Source organism: Pelodiscus sinensis, chromosome 2, assembly GCF_049634645.1.
Source record: "Pelodiscus sinensis isolate JC-2024 chromosome 2, ASM4963464v1, whole genome shotgun sequence".
Classification (NCBI taxonomy): Eukaryota; Metazoa; Chordata; order Testudines; family Trionychidae; genus Pelodiscus; species Pelodiscus sinensis.
In genome coordinates, this window is record NC_134712.1 from 216,687,118 (window position 1) to 216,710,095 (window position 22,978).

Genomic DNA, 22,978 nt, shown 5'->3' on the forward strand with positions numbered 1-22,978 from the left:
GCTTATTATCTCTTTGAGACATTTACTCGTTTTTCATTCAATCCTTGCTTCTTTTCTGGGATGTGATTATGTAAGTATCATGCTCTTGGAGATAAACATGATAGCAGCAGAGTATCACTGCAAGTATATATTTCTCAGTGAATTTAGTGCTCATAAAAGGTCATTTAATACCACCTTCTTCTCACTGGTCTCCTCACTTCTCATCTACCTCCAAATAGCTGCTGCCACTCTCACCTTCTCACTATAAGATAGAATGTACCCATGTCCACACCATACACATTTGTTGCAATAACCTTTGTATATTGCATATATGGTAACCTTCATAAACCAATAATTTAGTAGTCAATATTATCATGATGACGTAGATATGACAACATTGTACACAAAGTTATAAAATTCCACTGTATGGTATTGTTAACACATGTTCCAAACTGAAGTTGGCAAACAGGTCTGTCTCAAAGGAATGTGCTCTGCTTAATTTGCATTTAATCAGTAAACAGAGTCACCAAGCAGGAAGGGGAGACAAAGTCAGCTCAATCAGGTGAGAAAAAGCAATAGGAAATCTCCTTCCCCATAGACCTTTGGCTTCCTGGTTCTCACCTGGAAATGTTTTTAAAAGACATGCTGAAACGATAAAAAGGAGGGGCAAACACATGTCTCTCTCCCTTCCCATTGCTTTCTGAACACCTGAAGCAACAAAGGAAGCCTTCATTGGATTTTGGGAGAAGGGTCCCTGACCTGAGGGTTTAGTCAGTAGATCTGCTGAAAGCATATGTTGAGAAATATTGCTTGAGTCTGACATAGTTTGTTAAGTTAGGCACTAGTAGCATTTTACCTCCATTTTCTTATAACCATTTCTGATTTTTATGCCTTATTACTTGTACTTACTTAAAATCTCTCTCTTTGTAGTGAATAAACTTGTTTTGTTGTTTTATCTAATCCAGTGTGTTTACATTGAAATGTCTGGCTGCAAGTTGTGTGATGATTATTTCTAATAAAGAAATAATGGAGTTCATATAAATTTGTATTGTCCATGAGAGGACAGTACAGGACATACATTTCTGCTGGAAAATCTAAGACTACGAGCAAGCTGGGGACACCCTGAAATATAAGCAAGGCCAGTAAGAGCCAAAGTATGGCTGGCAAGCAGCACACACAGCGATGTGGCTGGGAGTGACTTGCATACTGGAAGTTGTTAGTGAACAATTAAGACTGGAGACTGCAGAAGCAAAACATTGTAAAGGGCATTCCTGGTTAGAAGGCAGTGATGCCACAGCTCCTCATTAATCTGGATTGTATCCTGGTGCATCAAACACTTCCCCTCTTTAAATCCTGCTTTTGAAGTATTTTAATGTTGATGGGTAAAATTTTCAAAAGTACTTCAGTGTCTTAGGGTCCTGAGTCGTATTGACTTTCAGTGAGGCTTGACTGTGAAGTCACCTAGGCACTTTTGAAAATGTGCTTGATGTGTCCTAAATATCTCCACCACTCCAAGCTTTTATCATCACATACTATACTGGTGCACAGTAGTTTGTACATAAGGTGAGTAGTATGTGACTAATTTAGATTCAAGCTTTTTTATACAGGGATCGTGCTCTTTGTATGTCAATCCACAATGAATATTTGAATTACAAAAAGCAGGAATGTTCCCCTCCCCCATCCCCACCCACTCGATAAAGCAAGTATTTCTACAGCTATTCCCTCTGGCTATTCTCCTAGTCCACCATCATCACCTGAGATTTATCCAGAATGATCCTTGGTACACCTCTAATTTTGTTCAAAATCTAGGAAATTAAATGAATGAGCCATCTGGGTCCAACAGAGAAAAGTATATTGATTTCACTGTAACAAACATCAGTAGCTCATGGTTGCTTAGTGTGTAAGAAGAGATTTCTCAGCACTTTCTAGCAATGTTACCGAGATGTTACATACATAACTAAATAAAAACAGTTGCAAAGGCAGTAAGTCTCATGCTAAAACAGCAAGAGTAATAGGATTTTATGTGGCAAGATTCCTTCATTAGTGGCAAACCAACTCTCTTGATATAGCCTTTAGAAATTGTGTGGGCACATACCTGCCTTTTACTCCTTTTGTGTCTTGGCTTTACAACAAACTTCTGTGATGTGGTATTCATTTGCCAGAATTCTAAGTGGAAAACAAAGCCAAATAAATCTAACGTTAAAAAAAGTGCAGTGCTTTGCTTCATAACTTTGGGGCAGCATGAACACAATATGGAAATTTTCGTTCTATCAATCATATCTGATTATGATTTCATTTTTCAGTTTTTCTAGAAAAGGAAACAACATAACACCTACTTTTCCTAACAGAGAAATTATAAAAATTGAGCTATTAATAATGTTGGTCTGTTAATATAGTCATTCTGTGGACTTCATCTTCAGAAGGTGTTACAGGTTGAACCTCTCTGATCTGACACCCGTGGGACCTGACCAGTCCCGAAGGAGGGAATTTGCCTGACCAGAAGAAGTCCCTGGCTACTGGCCCCCCAGACAACTTTCCCTCCCTGCTGCTAGCCCCAGCTGTCCCCCCTGCTGGGCTGCCAGGCTACTGTGACCCCAGAAGCCTGAATTTCCCCAGTCCTAGCCCTGCTATCGGAACTGACGTATCCCTGGCTCGGCCCCACTATCAGGGCTGCCACATCTGCCATGTCTCCAGCCCTGGCCCCGCCATTGGGGCTACCACGTCTCAGGCCCTGCCACTGGGGTTGCCGTAGCCCCTGCTGTCCTACTGAGGCTCCAGCGCTGGTCCCAATCCCAGCCTCTCCGGGCTCCAAGCCACCAGCCCTCTTACCACTGGGGCTTCCAGCCAGGACTCCCTGGTCCAAGAACACCCATGGTCCTGGCCAGACCATGAATGTTGCTGGATGAGGGAGTCCCAGTTTTGAGAGGTCCAACCTGTACTAGTGTCCTAAGACTATATTTCACCAAATACACATAGTGATTTCTATTAATATGGTGCTACCATGAACTGAATCATATGTTCTGGAATGCAGGAAACAGCCACTCTTGCAATGTGGATTCGATTTGATTGCTCTTTGCATTAATCTATGCTTAAGGTGACTATAGTCATAGAGTGATAATCAGGGTCAACAGCCACCATGGGCCCTGAGGCAAGGTGCAAAGGGGGCCCGACACTGCGTCCCTGAAAGGGGTGGAGCCAAGGGCAGAAGGGGCAGGGCTTAGGGCAACCAGCCCTTAGTGCCACCTGGACTGAAGCACTGACCCCTCTCCGCCCCCCAGGGTCCAGCCCTCAAAGCTGCACAAAGTAGAAGTTCAAAAGGGCCCAGTGCTCCAGCCACCAATGCTACCGAAGTAACAATGGTGGCAGCCAGGAGTTCTGGGCCCCTTTGAAATGCCAAGCCCTTGTGCAGTTGCCCCCTTTACTCTGCCCCACGCCCATCGGCAGGCCTAGTGATACACATTAGAGTTGAGGGAAATCTTTTGCGATGTTTAGATTCTCCACAGTAAGTATGATATGACCCCCACACTAATCCCACAAAATCTTATTTTTTTTTAAACTTCTAATCATGAGCAGTTTATTCTTTTGCCAAATCCCATTTTGCCAGGTGTTCATAAATCACAGTTATGGGTACAACTAAGCCAAATAAATCACTAGTGTTCACTATTTTTAATATTAACCAGAACTTTACCCTTTTTAATTTTAGATTCGTATGCATTGTTTCAATTGAGTCTGTTACACACAGAAGTCCCTTTCTTTCTCTTGTATCAACAACTGTCACATTCTGGCAGTTTTTGTGTATCCCCTTAATCATTTTTCAGAGAGATATACAGAAGTTCCAGCAATCTCTCTCATATTATATCCTATCCTCTTTAATATCCTTGTTTCCCTTCTCTGTTCTTTCTTTAACTTTTGGAGGCACTAATCATGAAGGGTTGAGAGCTGCTTTCTGTATTCTAAAGTCATTTCAGCAAGGCTGTTAAAGAGGCATATGGGGCTGTGCAAAATTAGGCCCTTCCAACACACATTCCTTGGCACTCAAGTTTTAGTTAATGAAAATCCCAAACCATCTGCTTTCACATTTGGCCATAAAAATTTTCCAATATTTCCACTTCTACTCATCCTGCATACATTTTCTACCAACTACTGCATTTGTACATGTAATCCAAGCACTAGGATAAAATAAGTGAATGGTAACGACAAGGACATGCACAGTGCTTTCCCATCCCAAAGTATCTCAGGAACAATACAGCACTAATTGAAATCACACAGGAAATACTCAGGTTGGAACAAAGTCAGATGGAAATTGACATCTCCTATTTTGAAAAAGCGCTACAAAACTTTTAAAGACCACTGAAGATCAGGACATCTACTTTGTCTCATCCGAAAAACAGCATCTAATAGCAAAGTGTCCCCTATAATCATGCCAGAACACTGATTGATTTAGCATCAGCCCTGAGAGTACCAGGAAAGAGTATCACCTAGTAAATCACCACTCTTTTGAAGAACCTTGGATTTTGTCTCTTCAAAATCCTAATTCTTCACAATCAGTGGTATTGGGCAGATGCATATCATAAGATGGTATATCTGTTGGACATTATACAGCAAAGTATAATTTATTTTCTAATAATAATTTTGTAATTCCCATGGAACAAAAGAACATAAAAATCCATGTTGCAACTGATGTGATATCATACCATTTGCTTCTTTTACTACTGATATGAAGTCACCCCGATCTGTTAATTTTGCCTTTTCATCATCAATATAAAAGGAGTGTGATACATCAACATACATTGTAATGCAGCACTGACATCTTATGCACAGAGCCTACTAAGGTTAAGAACAAATTATCCTGGTATCAAATTAGAAGGTCCTTAGGGCATGTAAGTTCATAAAAAAGGTGAGGAAATAGAGAAGAGAAATATTGGCAATAATAAAGTACACAGCAAAGCACTTTTGTTATAAAAGAGTCTTATAGGACAGGATTAGCGAAATAGTCCTGCTGTAGTAAATAAAAATAAAAATACTACAAGCTCACAATTGCAAATGTATCATATCCATTAAAGGAAACAGAGACAGAAAAGTGTTGGTTCTGTAAAGCCATTACTCCCAGTTATGCTACTATATAAATCAGTGAAGAATTGGAGTGAAGTCTTTGTCTCATTCAAGTCAATGGGAATTTTGCCATTGACTTCAGAGGAACCAGGATTTCTTTTTAAGTGGTTTATCTCTCCCCTCAGCATATGTCTGTTGTGCAATGGGAACTACACATTTGCATACAATAAAACTGAAGACTAAAGGGAAGACAAATCTAAATAAACAAATAATGGAAATATTGGAAAATTAATTTTCATAATTACAAAAATTGCTGCAGATGCTAAAACTTTCATTATAAACCTGAAACTGAAGACAAGTTTATAACAATATATGTGAACATGGGAAGGAGCGAAGGGATGAGTGAAGTCAATAACATGTTGTTAAAAACTTGCTAAGTATAATTAACCTGTTAAAATATGGGACCCTACCAAACAGCCAAACAGGATTTGTGCCCTATGCAGCTTCTCCACTTCATTAATAGTCATATACCTGTTATTTTCATTAGTATTCCATAATTTGATCAACTAGCAACATTTCTCCATCTCAGCCAACACAGTGTTTTCATGACAAAACCGGATTTTTCTGAAACTTCTCCAAGTAGAAAGTCTCAGTTTTTGCAAAGAAAGTTTGACTTACTTTGAAGGTCAAAGGGCATTTGGGAAAATGAAATGCCAGTTTCCTACTGCTACACTCAGACTAATTGACCATTCCTATATCTCATAATGGAGAAAATCACTGATGTTCATCAATCCTTAGTAACTAGGGGATTATCTTCATCAATCTTTAGGTCACCATGACTTTTTATGTAAAGTACATATTGCAGCTGTAATGGCATATAAAACATTCAAATCTTCAAAGTTTATTAAATATGTTAAAAATATGAAGATTGAGTTGAGGTTCGAGCTAATTATTAGGTTTATTCCCCTCCTTCAATATATATTTTTTTACCTAAACAGAAAAAGAGAGACTCAGGTAAACAAAAGAGTAAAACCCTAAAGAAAATTAGCAACCAAATATGATAAACAAGTTTTGGCACCATAAGACACAAGTTAAAATAAGAGAGCATTAAAAACAATCATACCAGATGGCAGGTCATCTAACGGAAATTCAAATAACCTGGATTTGTAAACAGAGTGCAAATGGAAATCCTCCTGAAATAGTAAACAGTGGAATGAATTAAGATAAGATAAAATGTACTATCTGGTGAATACTAGGGAGATGAGATATCTTTTGCATTAGGTACCAAACCAACATGTTGGGAAAACAAAGGAACACTTGCAGGTAGGTCCTTCAATGTCAATGGGCCTAATCACATGCTTAAATGCTTCCCTGGATTGGGGTCTACATTTTTTGAAGTTGAATAATATGAAATGCAAATGGATATGCTATATATATTGCTTTAAATGATTCCAGCACTGGCAAATGACCAAGATACTTTTAAAGATGCTGCCAAAGGGTAGTTAAGCTATGACATGTATTATTGGAGGAAAACTTCAGCAAACCTCCTCCCATTTTTCTAATACTATATTAGGATACTGGGAACTCAAATACCATACAATATTCTTTCTTTGCTTTGTACGTTTAGAGAAATATATGGATTAGATGCTGAGAGTGGGAAGACAAGGACCGGTGTATACAGTCCCAAAGATAGAGGTGCAAGGCTGAAGATAAAGCTGCTTGTGTTCTCTGCCTCCCTTGTGTATTTGAATACTGGGTTAATTGAAGTTCTACTTACATGTGAAGTATAGTTTTCTTCTGGCTCAATAAGATAAGTATGATTTCCATCATAGAACATCCCACTGTTAAAGGCAGGAAAAGTGGTAACGTTCACTAATGATTTACAAAACATTTATAAAAAGGTTAAAACAAATGTAAACAAAAAGGAAAGGCTGTTACCTTGAATTATAGCCATTTAAAAATAAGATAAAAGCAACTTCAGGCACTATCCCTGTTTCTGAGTCCTTGTGCCAATTTTTGTGATTTTATAACCAACTTTAAAATAAATGTTTTTCCTCTCCCTTGTTGTAGTGATGAAGAGCTAGACACAAAGAGCAGCAGAAACTAACTGACCCAGTTCCCTAGTGTGAAGCTCCCTGCATGGAGCAGATTGTTCCTACAGCTGATAGATACTTAAGAGTAGATACTTTTTACACTCTGGGAACTCATGTATGACTTGTCATGACAAAATAAAGTATTGAATTGAGCTCACTCTTAGATTTTAAGCTTTTGGGTGCCATAAATCTGCCTGCCTGCATGCTCCTACATGTCCCCGCATTATGGGGACAGTTTGGAGGCAAACATAACAAGGCAAACAAACAGACAAAAATCAAGAACAACATTCTTTTCCCCTCACACACCAACGTAAGCCCTTCGTTTGTTTTTAAAAGACATAAACAGGTTTTCTATGAAACATCTATAGAAATATTCCACGAACTGCCAGAGCTAATCTCTCACACTATGTTGTCTTTTCATACAGTATGTATTCTAGCATATGGAAAGCTTTCACTAGTTCTTGTGGTATTCCTCATTATATGTACAGGAAATAGCTCTCAGGTAATATCTTTCAAATGGCAGAGGAAGTTTAAGGGCACCATCTACAGGCATTCTCATTGTATATGCTATAAAGTCTGCTGCTGTACTTGGGCACATATGAACAATCACCAATTTTCCAAGCTAACAAGGTGACACACGGTTCAGTTCTAATCATAGGATAGTCTCAAGCGTTAAGGGAGCCTACGTGAATGTAGATAGCCTATAGTAATTAAATCACATGACTGTGCACCACTGTTTACAAGTAAATACACAGCTGGAGGTGACATTTACCACTGTGCAGAAGCCTCACACAAGGCCCATACATCACTTAAATCCAATTTAAAATCCTATTTTGAGTTGAAATGTGATTTAAGATTAAGACTGGCACTGGAATTCTACACAAAGGTGAATGATACACTAAAATAAAATAGATGTGATATATAAAATGTTAATTGACAGTATACTAAAGAGGTACATTTCCTACCCCCACCTCTCTTTTCTCATCTTAAACTGAGTCAACCTTTTCTTGCAATTTTTTTTATTACATCAGCATGTGTGTTGTTGAAATTAAGTTGTGTCAGCATTTCCTCTCTCAAGTGCTTCTTTCTGATTTTAAAGACACTCTATATATATGAGTTGCAGGCTCAGACTTGACATATAGTATCCAATCTCAATAAGGGAGAATTTTTTTTTTTTGTAAAATCTGAGTATGCAAAAAAACAAAAGAACACTACTTTTCATTCTTTAAGTGACTGAAATGGATACTTGCTTTTGGCTTATGAAAGTAAAAATTGACATTAATTCTTAAAACATTTTATAATTAATTTTTCATTTTTGGTCACTTGAATCACATCTGACCTTGACTGTACCCTGGGAGCAACTGTGATAAGTAAGATGATGTCATTTTACTCTGTTGGGCTTCGGGGACCATAACCACACATTAAATTTTTAAACATAACATCTTTACATAAACTTATTTAATATGTGCCAATTTACAGAATAAGACAAAAGACTCCATCAAAGTAATTCTGGATTACCAAGAATATAGCTTATATTAGCAGTGGTTATAAATACATATTTAATTCAAAGAAATTCCATCCCTTTGCAGAGAATCTAGATGGTGCTTCATGCTGCCTTGACTTAATGACTTCTCAAGGTCCCTTCCAGTTCTATGATTCTATAACCCATACCTATGTTGTAGGCATTAACTTGTTCTACGGCGTTTTAAAATAAAAATCCGGAGTTTGATGAAGGCCTTCATTCTAAGAATAAAATGAGATTTTGGACCCATCCTGCAGATTTTAATTATGCAAAATGTTATATGAGTTAGCTGTATGACAATATGACATGAGTTAGAGCTGCATGATTGATCCGTGTGTCAGTGTTTGAGGACATAATTCACATTTATCACAATAAAGGGCCCCCTGTTTGATCATTTCACCCAACAGTATTGATCTTGGATCAAACCACTCTTTAAAGTTCATAAATGGCAATAACATATTTACAGTCAAACAATGAATCTGATCTTTCTTAAGTCAGTGGATGTTTTATAATAGAATTCAAAGGCAACAGTTTGTATACTTGAATCATTCACTAACAAAAAAAGTTAAATCCAAAGGAGTAGTAGCATACAGACCACTTTTGAAATTGGAATCTTTACCATGTCAAAACCCTAAACAAAAATATTGAAACAAACATATCTTCAATCAATTTATTCTTAAAATAGCAGATTTTTAATTTCACCACCAGTGGGCAGTAAATTCTTAGTCCAACAAGAAATTGTATTTAGAATCTGTTAGAGTCCTTTAAACTGTTATTTGAAATTAAGCTTTATTATTGCAGATCTCTACCTATACTGATAAGGCCCTTCATTTCCCAAATTATTTATATACTTCTCAAACTGACACCACAATCCTATAAACTGCTACGTGTGAGGTACCCTGTACCATATACTAATTTCAGTTGGGGCAAGGAAGGAGTCTCCCTGTGTGAAGAAGCTTGTAAGATCATGGCCTAAGAATATACTTGAATGTTTAAAATGTTGTAATATTACAAGAAATAATCTATCATAATCTATCATCCATTATTAAGATGATAGATTATGATTTATGGTATACAATGCACAAAGGAAGACATGGCTCTCTACCAAGGAGCTTGTATTGTAATAAAAATGCATTAATACAGATTAATATGAATAATTTATTTGAAAGACATTCAATATGAACATTCAAAATGAAAATTGCAAGTAATTTTGCACTTATTTCTATACTCTTCTGCAGGAAAAATGAACTAAAGCTAAATTTAAGAAGGCATGTGCACATAAGAAATCTTAATAATTAGGGTGGGCTTTTCATAATGTTCTATTTTTCATTTGAGGCTTTGCATTAACCCACAGTAGACTGTGACTATTGGACTGTTTCTTCAATGTGACTACCAAAAAGAAAGGAAATTAAGAGTTATGAAAATTACACATTCAATCCTACTGCCTTCTTAATTTACTGAACGAGAGATGGACATCACTAAAAAGAATGCAGACCTCAATAGCTAAAGAAATTGCAAGATACATTTAAATAAACCATTGTGACAACAACCTTAGCACCTGATCTATACCCACTAACGAATCATATAGCTGTTACAGGTTGAGACCTGGAGAGTGTATTAAATAGAGGAAAGAGCTTGAACAGGATGTGGAGAATATGAAACTTATTGCTCCTTTAGAGGCATATTTGTTGGGAATTACCCTACAATATTCTTTAGCTAGTGTATTTCATAATGTTCACCAAAGAACCAGCCTTACAGACCTTATTAGATGATTATAGCCCCCAGTTTCCTCTGCTCCAGAAAAATACTCCCAATCCTGGCTTGAGCTAATGCAATCTAAATACCAGCATGAATCAGTTGTATTTGAGATCTCCTGATGAAAAGTAAGTATTTGAGATCTACTGATGAAAAGTTCTGCATAAAAGCGGATAACGCACATTATGACACAGTGTTACAGCACCTGATCTTAACAGGACGTGAAAGACACACTGCAGTCTTGTGCAGGTTCCTGGGATGCACCAATCTATTATATTGTTTCAAAATTGTCCCTGCCTATTGTGAAAGAGGCACCTATTAATCTCTGTTGCTGATATCTGTATATAGATACTTTAAGATTCCTTCCTAAAAGGAAAAAAGAGATGTATCTAAGAGGGCTGAAATAAAAAGGAAAAGATAACAACTCTTCATCACCATAGTTGTGTAGCTGCTTTAGAAGGTATTAGTCTTGATAATTAAGCTCTGAGGGTATGTCTACACTTGCACACTAGTTTGAACTAGGGATGCAAATGTAGGCATTTGAAATAGTCAATGAAGCCAGGATTTAAATATCCCGCGCTTCACTAGCATAATCTCGGCCACGTGCTATTCCGAACGCCCGCTAATTCGAAAGTGAAAGTGCGCTCCGGGCAGCGTTAGTTTGAATCAAATCCCTTGTTGCGAACTAACGTTACTCCTCATTTAGTTTGAGCTAGGGTGCAAGTGTAGACACACCCTGAGAGAATACAGAACAGTGAGTTTCATGAAGAACAAAGACCAAAGAAAAACCAGCAAGGAATGTTTTCAGTCTCTTTTCCCCTTCCTATCTTACCTCGGAGAGTTAACAGGAGCCTGGACTACAATCCAAGACCTAATGGATCACAACTAATGGAACTCATGCAGTTAAATCTCTGCTGAATGCACTGAAATGCTACTATTTTTAAATTCACCTTCAGCACGGAACCTGAAGTCAGATTTCCTGGGTTAGTCCTCACTACTAAATCTTGATTAAAAGGAGATAAAAGCATTACGGTATGAACAATCAGATAGAAAACTGCAATGTAAAATAAAAACCAAAGCCAACAAATTTAACTGAAAGAAACTAAATGAAAGTATAGAAGTCTGACAGAAAATTTACAGAACTATTGGAGAAGGAAAAGGATTGAATCAATGAAAATCCCCATCGGATAAGTTCCTGCCTTTTAGTGAAGCAGGAAGGAAAAAGAGAAGCATAAGGTAATTGTTGAGTGAGTGCTCCTATTTATAGACTATCTTTTTGCCATTCATCACATGATCCTTCAAGCAATGCCTGACCTCAATATCAGAGGTGCTGAGATCCTGTAACTCCCAATTAAGTTAACTGAAGTTGCAGTTTCTTAGTGCCTTTGAAAATCAGGCCAAGAATTTTTCTGAACCAGTCCAAATTATAATACAAGTTAGGCTTCAGATAGGCTACATGGGATTTTGTACAGTTGTTGAGAGCCACAAATGGAAGGTGCAATTACGTACTACACAGTGTTAAAATAATGCAAAATTTTCAATTTGCCATCTAAGATCCCCCTCCTTTTCTTCAGATTTACAAATATATTGACATATATGTTAAATACTGATCAGCTGGTAAATATCTAAGATCAGCACCTCTGTAAAAGAAAAAAAAATATTAGAAAATCCCCACATCATTGTCTCAGTTTTGTTTTGTTAGTCAAAATAGAAGAGAAATGTGCCACCTACTTATTGTCATGATTAGGAAAGAGCAAAGCATATTCTGAAACACTTAAGAGTAACATTTAGAAAGTTAAAAAACAACGAATAGTCTAGCAGCACCTTAAAGACTAACAACTAATCAGCCTCTTGTAACTTGAACAATCTCATTCACTATTTTTTTCCTCTTTCTCTCCGCCCCCCGCCTTCCCTTATTTATTCTTGGATCTGGACTTTTAATACTCCAGTCATCTGAAGAAGTGGGTAGTCCCACAAAAGCTCATGAGACCATCTACATGTTTTGATAGTCTTTAAAGTGCTGCTAGACTATTTGTTGTTTTTTAAGTTTTTCCAGTTACAGACTAACTCGGCTACCCCTCTGAAGATTTAGAAAGTTATTTTTCCCTTAGGAAATGAATATTTTGGATTACTGTTAACCTTGGTTATTTATTTGTAAGTAAGCTTTAATTTAAACAAATGTGACTGTTACACAATGCTAGTGTGTTCATGTGCTTGGTGGAAAAATCCAAAATTTCTTTATAGATCCAAATTCTTCCCATAATTTAAGAGGCAGTGTGAAATGTTTAACATTTTGCCGCAATCTAGTAAGAAAACAATTATAAATTCTTTTACTATAAAACTTGTACTTATTTTATGAAATTATATGTGGCCCATGACAAATAACCTGTGGAAACTTACTGAAGTCCATGGCATGTTGACAAGGCAACAAATGATTCTAGGTTTCCTCGAATTTGGCCCTGGTAATAGCAATGTTCTCCTCCCTGCAATTGAAAATAGAGACTGTCAATCAATTATGTACCACAGTATCATACTCCTGTCCTCACAAACCATGTTTGATAAATGACAGTGTTGCCAAGCTTACCAGCCAATAACTCAGAGTCATTCATAAATTGAGAGAAAATATACTACCATAGAGGACATTCTTATCAAAAAGATTACAGAGAATTAGTCACAAGTGTCCCAAGCGTTCTGAACTAAAGAAAACATGGTATATAACAATATGGTAAAAAGTGTAATGAATATTAACACTTGCCTTTTCTTTTCTATAAGCAGTGCCCATACCATACGTGTCAAATCCTGCAGTCTGTTACTTGACAAAACTGACACTGAAGTTAGGAAAAGGATTGGACTGTATATCTGTCTAGCTATATGTCCATGTCCAATGCCCCCATCACTGTACAATCTGAGCATTGTCTATAAAATATGACTAACCTCATTTCTATTTGAAAAAGTATTCTATATCTGTTCATACTTATATGAAATTAAATACTCTCAGATACTACCTATCGTGAGAACATTTCTAACAACTGTTTTGCCAACATTAAATTAACTGAAATTAAAAAATGAAACAGAGTATGTTAGTAGCTTTGGGGAGGTGACAAAGAAAAATCCCCTTTTGTTTTCTATGGCATCATACAGACTAAGAATTTCAAAAGGGACTAGTGATTTTTGGTACCTAACCTGAGACACCATGAAGAGTCCTGATTTTCAGAGGGTATATGCACTGCACTTTCTGAAAATGAGGCCCTGGTGTTTGAGCACCAAAAATCATTAGTCCCTTTTGAAATTCTTCTTACACAGGGACATTGTTGCCATTGAGTATAACTAGAAATGTACTGCATCAAGAATTGGAGGGTCATGCTCAGATACTATGATGCTGACTGCCACAGAAAAAGCATAATATATGATTAGAGAGATGAAAGGCTAACTAATACGTGGCTTGTTTTTTGCTTTGTTTTAGAAAGAGTATCCTTCCGACAGATTTTCAGTTAGAGTAATAGAACCACAATGCAAGAAGGGACCGCAAGGGTTATCTAGTCTAACTGCCTGACAAAATACAGGGATTTGTCGTCTCTAAATCACCCAAGACAGATGTCTAACCAGCCTTCTTTTGAAAGACTCCAGTGAAAGAGTTTCCATGATATCGCTAGGCAGTTTTTTCCATTGTCCTACTATTTTACAGTTAGGAAGTTTTTCTTGAGATGTAATCTAAATCTGCTATGCTGTAATTGGAACCCATTGCCTCTTGTTCAGCTCTCTAAACAACTTTTCTCCATTTTTATGGCTGTCTTTCAAGTATTTGAAGACCATTATCATGTCCCCTCTTAATCCCCTCTTTTCCAACTTAAATATACCCAGTTCCTTCAGCTTTTGCTCATGCAGCTTGCATTCCATTCTTTTGATCAACTTTGTTGCTTGCTTTAGGATCCTTTCCAGTTTCTTGTCATCCTTTATATACATTGGTGACAAAAACTGGACACAGTACACCAACTGAGGCCTAACCAGTGCTTAGTAGACCAATACTATCACCTTCTGTGACTCGCGTGCTGTGCCGATGTTAACAACAGTCTAAAATTATGTTTGTTTTTTTTTGCAACAGCATCACACTGCTGGTTCATGCTAAGGCTATAATCCACCACAACTCGCAGATCCCTTTTAGCAGTGCTGCTGCCAAGTCAGTTATCCTCCATTTTGTATTTATGCATTTGGTTTTTCCTCCCTAAGTAGCACCTTAGATTCATCATTATGTTGTGTATAAGCCAGGCCTCCGTTATATCAAGATTCCTTTGAATTTTAGCTCTAGCCTCCGAAGTGTTGGCAACCCCCAAACTTTGTGACATCTGCAAATGTTATTAGTATACACTCTATTCATACATCCAAGTCATGAATAATAAATAATATACTTATAATATGCTTACATATACTTATAACAATTTATAATATATTTTAAATTGTATCAACATTTTATTTCCTGACTATTTATCTCCTCTTATATTGTATTGTGTCATCTCTCTCTTGCCACTCCACTGACGGAGGCAGCCTCCACTCCTTGTCCAAGCCTCTCACTACAATCTCTATGTTTTCCTCTGAGCTCCCCTTTCATATTAATCTGTAAAGCCACTTATCTGTCCCCAACAAATACCTCCCCAGGATTCACATTTACCAAGATGTCTACAGGAAACTGTCATCTGACTAGATCTAAATATATGGTCAGGAGGAACTGCTGCTATTATTTTACTTAAATCTGATAGTTAAGGGATAATTTGCTTAATTTAATTAAATTAAATCAGTTAATTTTGCAGTTTATCCATGATCACACAAATTTTAGCAGAATCAAAAATAAAACCCAAAAATAAATCTCTTCACTCCATGACCACATTTTTTTTACCACTATGGAACATTCTGGGTTATATGTTGATACATGGAGTGCAACTTCACTATGCACTCACTTCTCTCTCTCTCTCTCTCTCTCTCTCTCTCTCTCTCTCTCCACACACACACACACACACACACACACACACACACACAGCTACGTCTACACTGGCATGAATTTCCGGAAATGCTTAAAACGGAATACTATTCCGTTTTCAGCTTTTCCGGAAAAGGAGCATCTACATTGGCCGCGGAGTTTCCGTGATAACGATGCGCTTTTCCAGAAAAGCGCGTCTACATTGGCGGCGCGCTTTTCCGGAAAGGCAAAAGCCCGGAACCATTTTGAAAAGGGCAAAGGCCACCAGACCTTTCTGGGGGCGGGGCCGGAGCTCTGTCCAGACGCGTGGTTAAAGGGGTCTCGCCGGGCAGCCGTTGGTCTCGTGCTCCCGTGCCTTGTGACCTCTGCCAGGGACTGGCACCCTTCACAGGGTCGGTGGTTGCTCTGTGAGTTTTGGGATCACCACCCTTTGGCCCCCAACCGCTTTTCCCAGCATCTTCTTTTTTCTGCCCTGCTCTATCTGCCATGGAGCCGTGGGTGGCCATGTATCTGCTCGGGCCCCTGTTGGACCTGTACAGGTGCCTGGAGCTCGTGCTGCAGGCTGGTGCCCTGGCATTCATATACCAGGAGGCAGAGATTGCCTTGGACTCCCTCACCAGGGAGGTCCTGGCAACCGCGTGGCATCAGCACCCGACCATAGACCGGCCCATCTGGACTTTGGAGACGAGCACCGACTGGTGGGACCGTGTGGTCCTCGGACAATGGGACGACCACCAGTGGATCCGGAATTTTCGGATGAGGAAGCGGACCTTCATGACGCTGTGCACCTGGCTCACCCCCACGCTGCAGAGAACCGCCACCCGGCTGCGGGCACCCATCCCCGTCAACAAGAGGGTTGCCATTGTGCTGTGGAAGCTGGCCACACCGGACAGCTACCGCTCGGTGGCACACCAGTTCGGGGTGGGAAGATCCACCGTTGGAGTGATCGTCATCCAGGTAAGTCCCAGGGGGAGTGGGATGCGGGGAGGGTGCTCCACTCCAGGCCCAGGGACACCCAAGACTCCAGGCTGGGTCGCCCAGGGGTTTTGCCCGTCCCTCCCTTGCACAGGCCCGCTGGTGGGGAGGGGGGCGTGGGGCGAGGGGGGCCCTAGGGTGTGTGTGTCTGTGTGTGTGTGTGTGTGTGTGTGTGGACAGAGGGAATCAAGGGGGGGAACCCAAGGGAGTGCACACTCACCCCTGGCTGTATGTAATGTGTTCCCTTGTGTTTCTCTGCACCCTTCTGCAGGTTGTCCACGCCATCAATGACGTCCTGCTCCCGAGAATTATCCGCCTGCGCGACGTCGATGAGACCATGGCCGGCTTCGCTGCCCTCGGGTTCCCCAACTGCGGGGGAGACCTGGACACCACCCACATCGCCATCCGGGCCCCGGAGCATCGAGCAGCCCACTTTATGAACAGAAAGGGGTACTGCTCCATCGTCCTGCAGGCCCTCGTGGATCACCGGGACCGCTTCCTGGACATCTACGGCGGCTGGTCTGGCCGGGCACACGACGCCCGCATCCTCCGGAACTCAGGACTGTTTCAGAGGTTGGAGGCGGACACCTACTTCCCCCGGCAGGACTTGACTGTCGGGGATGTGCTGATGCCCATCTGCATCGTCGGGGACGTGGCCTACCCCTGATGCCCTGGCTCATGCGGCCCTACACAGGGCAGCCGGATCAGAACCGGGCCCGGCTCAGCGACCGCCTCAACCAGGCCCGAAACCCAGTGGAGCTGGCGTTTGGACACTTAAAAGCCCGCTTCCGTTGTTTGCTCACCCGTCTCGACATGGGTGAGCAGAATGCAACGGAGGTGCTGGCCGCGTGCTCCACAATATTGTGGAGCGCAGTGGGGAGGCCTTCTTCCCTGCATGGGTGGCAGCTGAGGCACAGACCTTGGACCAGCCCGCCACAGCTGCCATCCGCCAGGCGCGCCAGGAGGCGGTGCGCATTAGAGAGGCCCTGGTGGACATGTTTGCCCAAGCCCCGTAGCAGGGTCGCTTGGGTCACCCCAGAGTACTCCGTCCCAGCTCCTACCCTTCCCCCCCCCAATAGTATAGTAAAGCGTCGGGTCACAGCACATCGGCCATCATCGAGTCTGTTCGTCGGGTGCGTTGGGCATAGTTAGGGTTTTTCTTTTAAGTTAGGCTAGGGTTTAGGCCACCATCGCCGTCCTGAAGAACGGCCAACAGGATTTGGGACTTGTGCGGAAGGCTCACATCAGTGCCATCTTCGATGGATCTCCTGGCTCTTCCTCTCCTGAGGCCCGGAAGGACCAAAGGATTGACATGGCCAGCTTCGCTGTCATCATCCGTCGAGGGATCTCCTGGCTCTTCCTCTCCTGAGGCCCGGAAGGACCAAAGGATTGAGGTGGCCAGCAACACCACAATTGTCCTCCCTGTGCCTAGACTTTGTTTTAGAATCTGTACTGTACTGCATCTTTTAACCATTTCTGCTTGTTTGTTGCTATGTAAATATAGTTTGTGGTTTACATCTTTACTGAAAAGTCTCAGTATTTCTTTTTGTGCCGCAAACCAATGACCACTGAAAAAGGGCCCCCCCCCCCCCGGTGATAGAGTCATGAATTTGTTGTCCACAGTTTGTAACCCTGTTACATTGAAGTGTCTAATTGGCATCTCACATAATTTCTGTACAGTTACTAGAGGAACACAATAACCACACAAGATTCAAATGAAAACAGAACTTTTTATTTACAAAGGAGGGGGGGGGAGCTTTAACTGGGAGAAGGAGGGAGGGGACCTTTAACTGGGAGAAGGAAGGGGGGCAGTTACTGGGACGGGTGGCCCCTGCGAGCGCCCCTCTGTGGGCGGACCTGCCCACGCTGGGCAGACCGCGTCGGGGCAGCCTGCACACTGAGGTGCCCACGAGTAGGAGCACGAGTAGGAGCAAGGTCAGGGTCAGGAGCAGGAGCACGGTCAGGGTCAGGGTCAGGAGCAGGAGCACGGTCAGGGTCAGGAGCAGGAGCACGGTCAGGGTCAGGAGCAGGGAGAGGAGCAGGAGCTGGGAGAGGAGCAGGGATAGGAGGGGGCATGGGCTGTGCTCCGGGAGGGATGGCAGGGGCATGCGGTCCGGCCATGCCGTAGTGGATGGCATGTATTAAACGTACCGTCAGGGTGCCCATTGTGGCGCGCATCTCGCGGCATTCCTCCAGGAACGCAGCCCATCCCTCCTGCCGCCACTCCTGGTCCCCCTGCACACACTCCGCAATGGAGGTCTGGATCCCCTCCACTGCGGTGACATGATGCCGAAGCAGCTGGTCCCGGTGTCGGAGCCTGGGCCTCCGGGCTTGGGCAGCTGGGGGTGCCGCTGCTGCTGGAGTCGCGGGTCTGGTGCTGGGTCCTGCTGCAGGGAAGAGAAGAAAGGACGGGTCAGTCAGGCAGGCCGTCCACTGTCCCCACACCTCCATGCCCTCCACCCCGGAGCCCAGGTGACCGCACAGTTGTGGCTTGGGCCCACTCGGTTCCCCTCCTGCTCCCGTGTTGTATGTTGGCAAGGAGGACCGCCCCTGGGAGTAGGGTCCTCCCTCCAGTATTGTAAGCACCGGTCTGTATCCTGGCCCCATGCAGGGTGGGAGGTTGCTTGTGCTGCGTTCACCTGTGGAACTCCCTGCCGGTGGACACTGTGAAAAGCTTAGGGCTAATCAGTGGTGTTTGACAGGGAGCAAGATGCATCCCCACGGCAGTGCCTGGGAGCACACCTGTCAGTGGCGGTCTGGGCTCTCAGATCCCCTCGCGTGGGATATCTCCTGGACAGAACCAGAAGGGTGACTGGGTGGGGGGATGTCCCATCCTTGCAGCAAAACTCAGGGGCCCTTCTTCCTCCCACTATCCCTCCCGCAAGCCTGGTAGCCCAGGGACAGGTGTGGCCACAGTGGGGACTTCCCTCGGGGAACCTGCCAAGGCACTGGGAGCAGGTGAGGGGCTCGGTGGGGGTCCACGGTCACAGGACTGTGATGCTGTGCTTATCCCAGGAGCAGCTGGCTGTGCCTCACAGCCAGGCATGGGACAGTGTGCCGTTCCCTGGGCTGCACCCCTTGGTGGAGCTGCGGGCTCTGGGCTGAGTCCAGCCGGCATACACCCTTCCCCCTGGTCCCGCCGAATGTGTGCGAGGAGCATGGTCCCAGGCGTGCCCTGCAGCTGCCTGCCACGGCCACCTGCCGCTCGGTCACCAGGCTGCACGTGGTTGCACGTGCTGCTAACTGCCTCATGCTACGCAGCGTGCAGCTCACGTGGCCTGAGTGACATGCTCTCCCCCTTCCCCTCTCCGGGCACCTGGCTCTCCCTCCCCCCCGCCCTCCGCCTCCCGCCCTTTGGGAGTGTAACCTGCAAAGACTCACCAATGGGTTCCTCCCTGGCCACAGAGGAGCTGCTGGAGGGGGCCTGCTGGGTGGCAACGTTGGCCTCCTCTCCCGACGCGCCGCCACTGTCGTCTCCCTCCTCCAGCTCGGTGGGACGGTTGATTGGGGGGGTGCTGGCAGGTGTCCACAGGGACAGCTGGGGCTTGCGGGGCTGGCTCGCCCAGAAAAGACTGCATCCTCTCAAAATAGGGGCAGGCATCGGGTCCTGCTCCCCTCCCCTTCATGGCCCACACGTACCCCAGCCGCAGCTCCTTCACCTTGGAGCGCACCTGCTCGCAGTTGCGGCTGGGGTGGCCTTGCTGGGCCAGGTTCTGTGCCAGACGGGTGTACAAGTCTGCGTTCCGGCGGCGGGACTGCAGGTCATGGAGACCCTCCTCCTCCTCCCACAAGTCCAGGAGGGTCTCCATCTCCCTGGGGGTCCAGGATGGGGCCCTGCGTTTCCGGCCCCTGGGGGCTTCCTCCCCTGCCCCGGTGACGGTGGCTGACGACCACCTGGAGCTGCCATGCCTGCGCTGAGGTGGCTGGGCAGCACAGTTGCCACGTGGCAGAGCTGGGAAGGGTGGTCTCCAGGGGGCTCCTGCCACGTGCGGCCAGTAGCGTGCGGGCTCTTTAAGCGCTCAGGTAACGCGGAAGTCCGCGGCTTCTACGGGGTCTCCCGCCGTCCAAACCGCTTTTTTACGTTTCTTCTGCTTTTCCAGAAAAGCTGTCTACACTGGCCCTTTTCCGGAAAAGCTTTTCCGGAAAAAGGACTTATGCCCGAGCGGCAGCAGCGTACGGTTTCCAGAATAGTGGCTGATTTTGTACAGTACAGCGTCGATGCTTTTCCGGAAATTCGAGCGGCCAGCGTACACAGCTCGCAGCTTATTCCGGAAAAGCGGCTGCTTTTCCGGAATAAGTGGCCCAGTGTAGACACACCTACACAGTGTATTGTAAGAATAAAATTTATCTGACTCACAAACATCTAGCTGTGTACATCTGTCATATATAAAAATATACTCTTCTTATTGCTTACCTCATTCTCTCTGCCCTACATCTTTCAATGAGTTATTACAGCCACTCACTACTGTATCTTTTCTTAATTAGGTGCAGTAATTAGGGGCAGGAATAATCTTTTCCTTTGTCTGCTGTAGTGCTTAGTACAGTGGGGTCCCCAACATCATCTTGGTTTGGGCCTCTGGGTACTACCGTAATAGAGGTAATATAAATTACAGTTAGGAATTAATGTCAAAAGAAATGATCAACTAGATGGATTTTCTAAAGACCGTATGCACATTTAAAACATTTTTACCATATAACTTTTGTAAAAAAGTATTACAGGAACATGTACGTGGGTGTGAGAATAATACTGCAAAAATGATTGATGGAGTCAAATGTATTCTAACTACTTCTGGAAGGAACTTTGGGTAATTAGTCAAGACGTGCTTATCCTCATACAAAGTGTGTATCTGCACTGGTGCCCAAGGCTCACATGTGCTACAAAATGAAATCTGTGTAACCAGGAAGAATGCTTTTCATATATAAACTCTGAGCTGGCATGAATCACGTGGCTCAAAAAGAATTTTTGATCTCCTTAATGAAAATTAAATAAATGTCCCATGATAATACTCCCAGCTTTTTCATAGCTTTTTTCTTAAATTATCCCATAATAAATCTGTAAAAGAAATAATTTTTCTATCTACAATGCTGGAAAAGACAGAATTAAACAGATTTAAACATGTTGTCTGGAAAGAACATCCTTGGATACTCTAGTCTATTTAATTAAATCAAATCTGTTAATTTTGCAATTTACCCATGAAAACACAGATTCTGTCAGAACCAAGAATAAAATCCAAATCTCTTCACTCCGTGACCATATTATTTTACCACTATCGAACATTCTGGCTTACATGTTGACATACAGAGTGTAACTTTACTACAGGCTCACTTCTTCCTTTTTGAGACAATCTACCAGGGTCAAAAGAAGTCTAGGCTGGTCTATATATGTGTCTGAAAATATGCTGTTTGTGTGTCTCCAGTGTATTAAAAAAATAATGTTTGTGAACCACACATCTTGCCTTAAGGACTCTTAAACCCAGGTCTTGGAGCTTGTCACAGTCTCAGCTAGTCTGACAGACAGAAAAGAAGAAATGAAAGAAAGAAAAGAAAGAGAGAAAAATGGAACCTCTGAATCTGAAAGCCACAGGGACCAAATACCTGCTGAGGAAATTCCTGAAGTTCCAATGCCGTTTGATCATTAACCTTTTTCTAAAAGGAAAAATTAACATCTTTGGCAATTACAGTTCAGTATGCAGTGGCAAGAGATCATTTTTCTTAATCAAAAGTACATCTGCTCTATATTTAAAGGCAGCAACGATACCACCCTCAAAGGGAAATGTTCAAAGGGAAAAATTAATAACCCTCATCAATAAATCAAACTTCCCCACTGATCTTTATCAACCAGGTTGGAGAAGGGTCTACGTCAGCGCTCTCCCAATATATTAAGAACACCACCTGGTAAATCAGAATGGAATTTAGCAGCATTTCTCACCTCCTGCAGAACATTATGATTTTAGTCAGATCAGTCTGGAGCCAGTAAATCTTATTTGAAAATTAAGTTGAAAATTCTTCACAATGAGAAAATGTAATTTCTGTAACAGTGTCCATTACACCCTCCCTCTTTTTCTTAAAATTTTTGCTAGAAGAGTTTTGTCTAATGCTATTATGAAGAAAAAATGAAACTTATTTTTTGCCTTCTCCACATGAAAGTTACCACTTCCCATGTTGTAATCAATATAGTTCAGTACAAGCTCTCTGCTAGTAGCCTTTGTTATTCTCCTTTGCTGCTTCAGCCAGATTCAAGTCTGCTGTGCTGACATGCCATGGGGACCTCTATGGACAATGCAGCAGGAGTGGCGGTGGCAGTCAATTATTACTGGTAACTAAAGGCTGCCATAATACTTTGCAAAAGCCATAGAACGATACAATGTCAGGAGCCAATCAGATAGGTCAGCCACCTGTAAAAGAGCGAGGATATGCTCAAACATCAGCCTTTATGCATAATCTGCTATTATCTTTAGTCAGGTAGGGCTCACAGCATTCTGAACAACAGCTAGCTGGGCTCCTGGCATGCCCACTTGCTACAGCCATCTCTTAGCTTTGCCAACCTCTTAGCTTCATACTGTATTCTGTTTTTTAGAGAGGCCAGGTGGATGAGATATCATCTTTTATTTGATCAACTTCTGTTGGTGA

General features: G+C 42.6%; 1 protein-coding gene across 12 annotated transcripts in view; it reads right to left on the reverse strand.

Annotated features, from left to right (window-relative positions):
* ADAM22 (ADAM metallopeptidase domain 22) overlaps positions 1 to 22,978 on the reverse strand; it is a 203,167-nt gene that overhangs the window by 69,974 nt on the left and 110,215 nt on the right. For all 12 annotated transcript variants that reach the window (XM_075922417.1, XM_075922415.1, XM_075922414.1 and 9 more), the window contains exons 5-8: positions 12,802 to 12,884; positions 6,809 to 6,872; positions 6,155 to 6,224; positions 2,075 to 2,145 (exon numbers count right to left, since the gene is read on the reverse strand). In XM_075922417.1, coding sequence (XP_075778532.1) covers positions 2,075 to 2,145; positions 6,155 to 6,224; positions 6,809 to 6,872; positions 12,802 to 12,884 — 288 coding nt within the window. The remainder of the gene's footprint in view (positions 1 to 2,074; positions 2,146 to 6,154; positions 6,225 to 6,808; positions 6,873 to 12,801; positions 12,885 to 22,978) is intronic.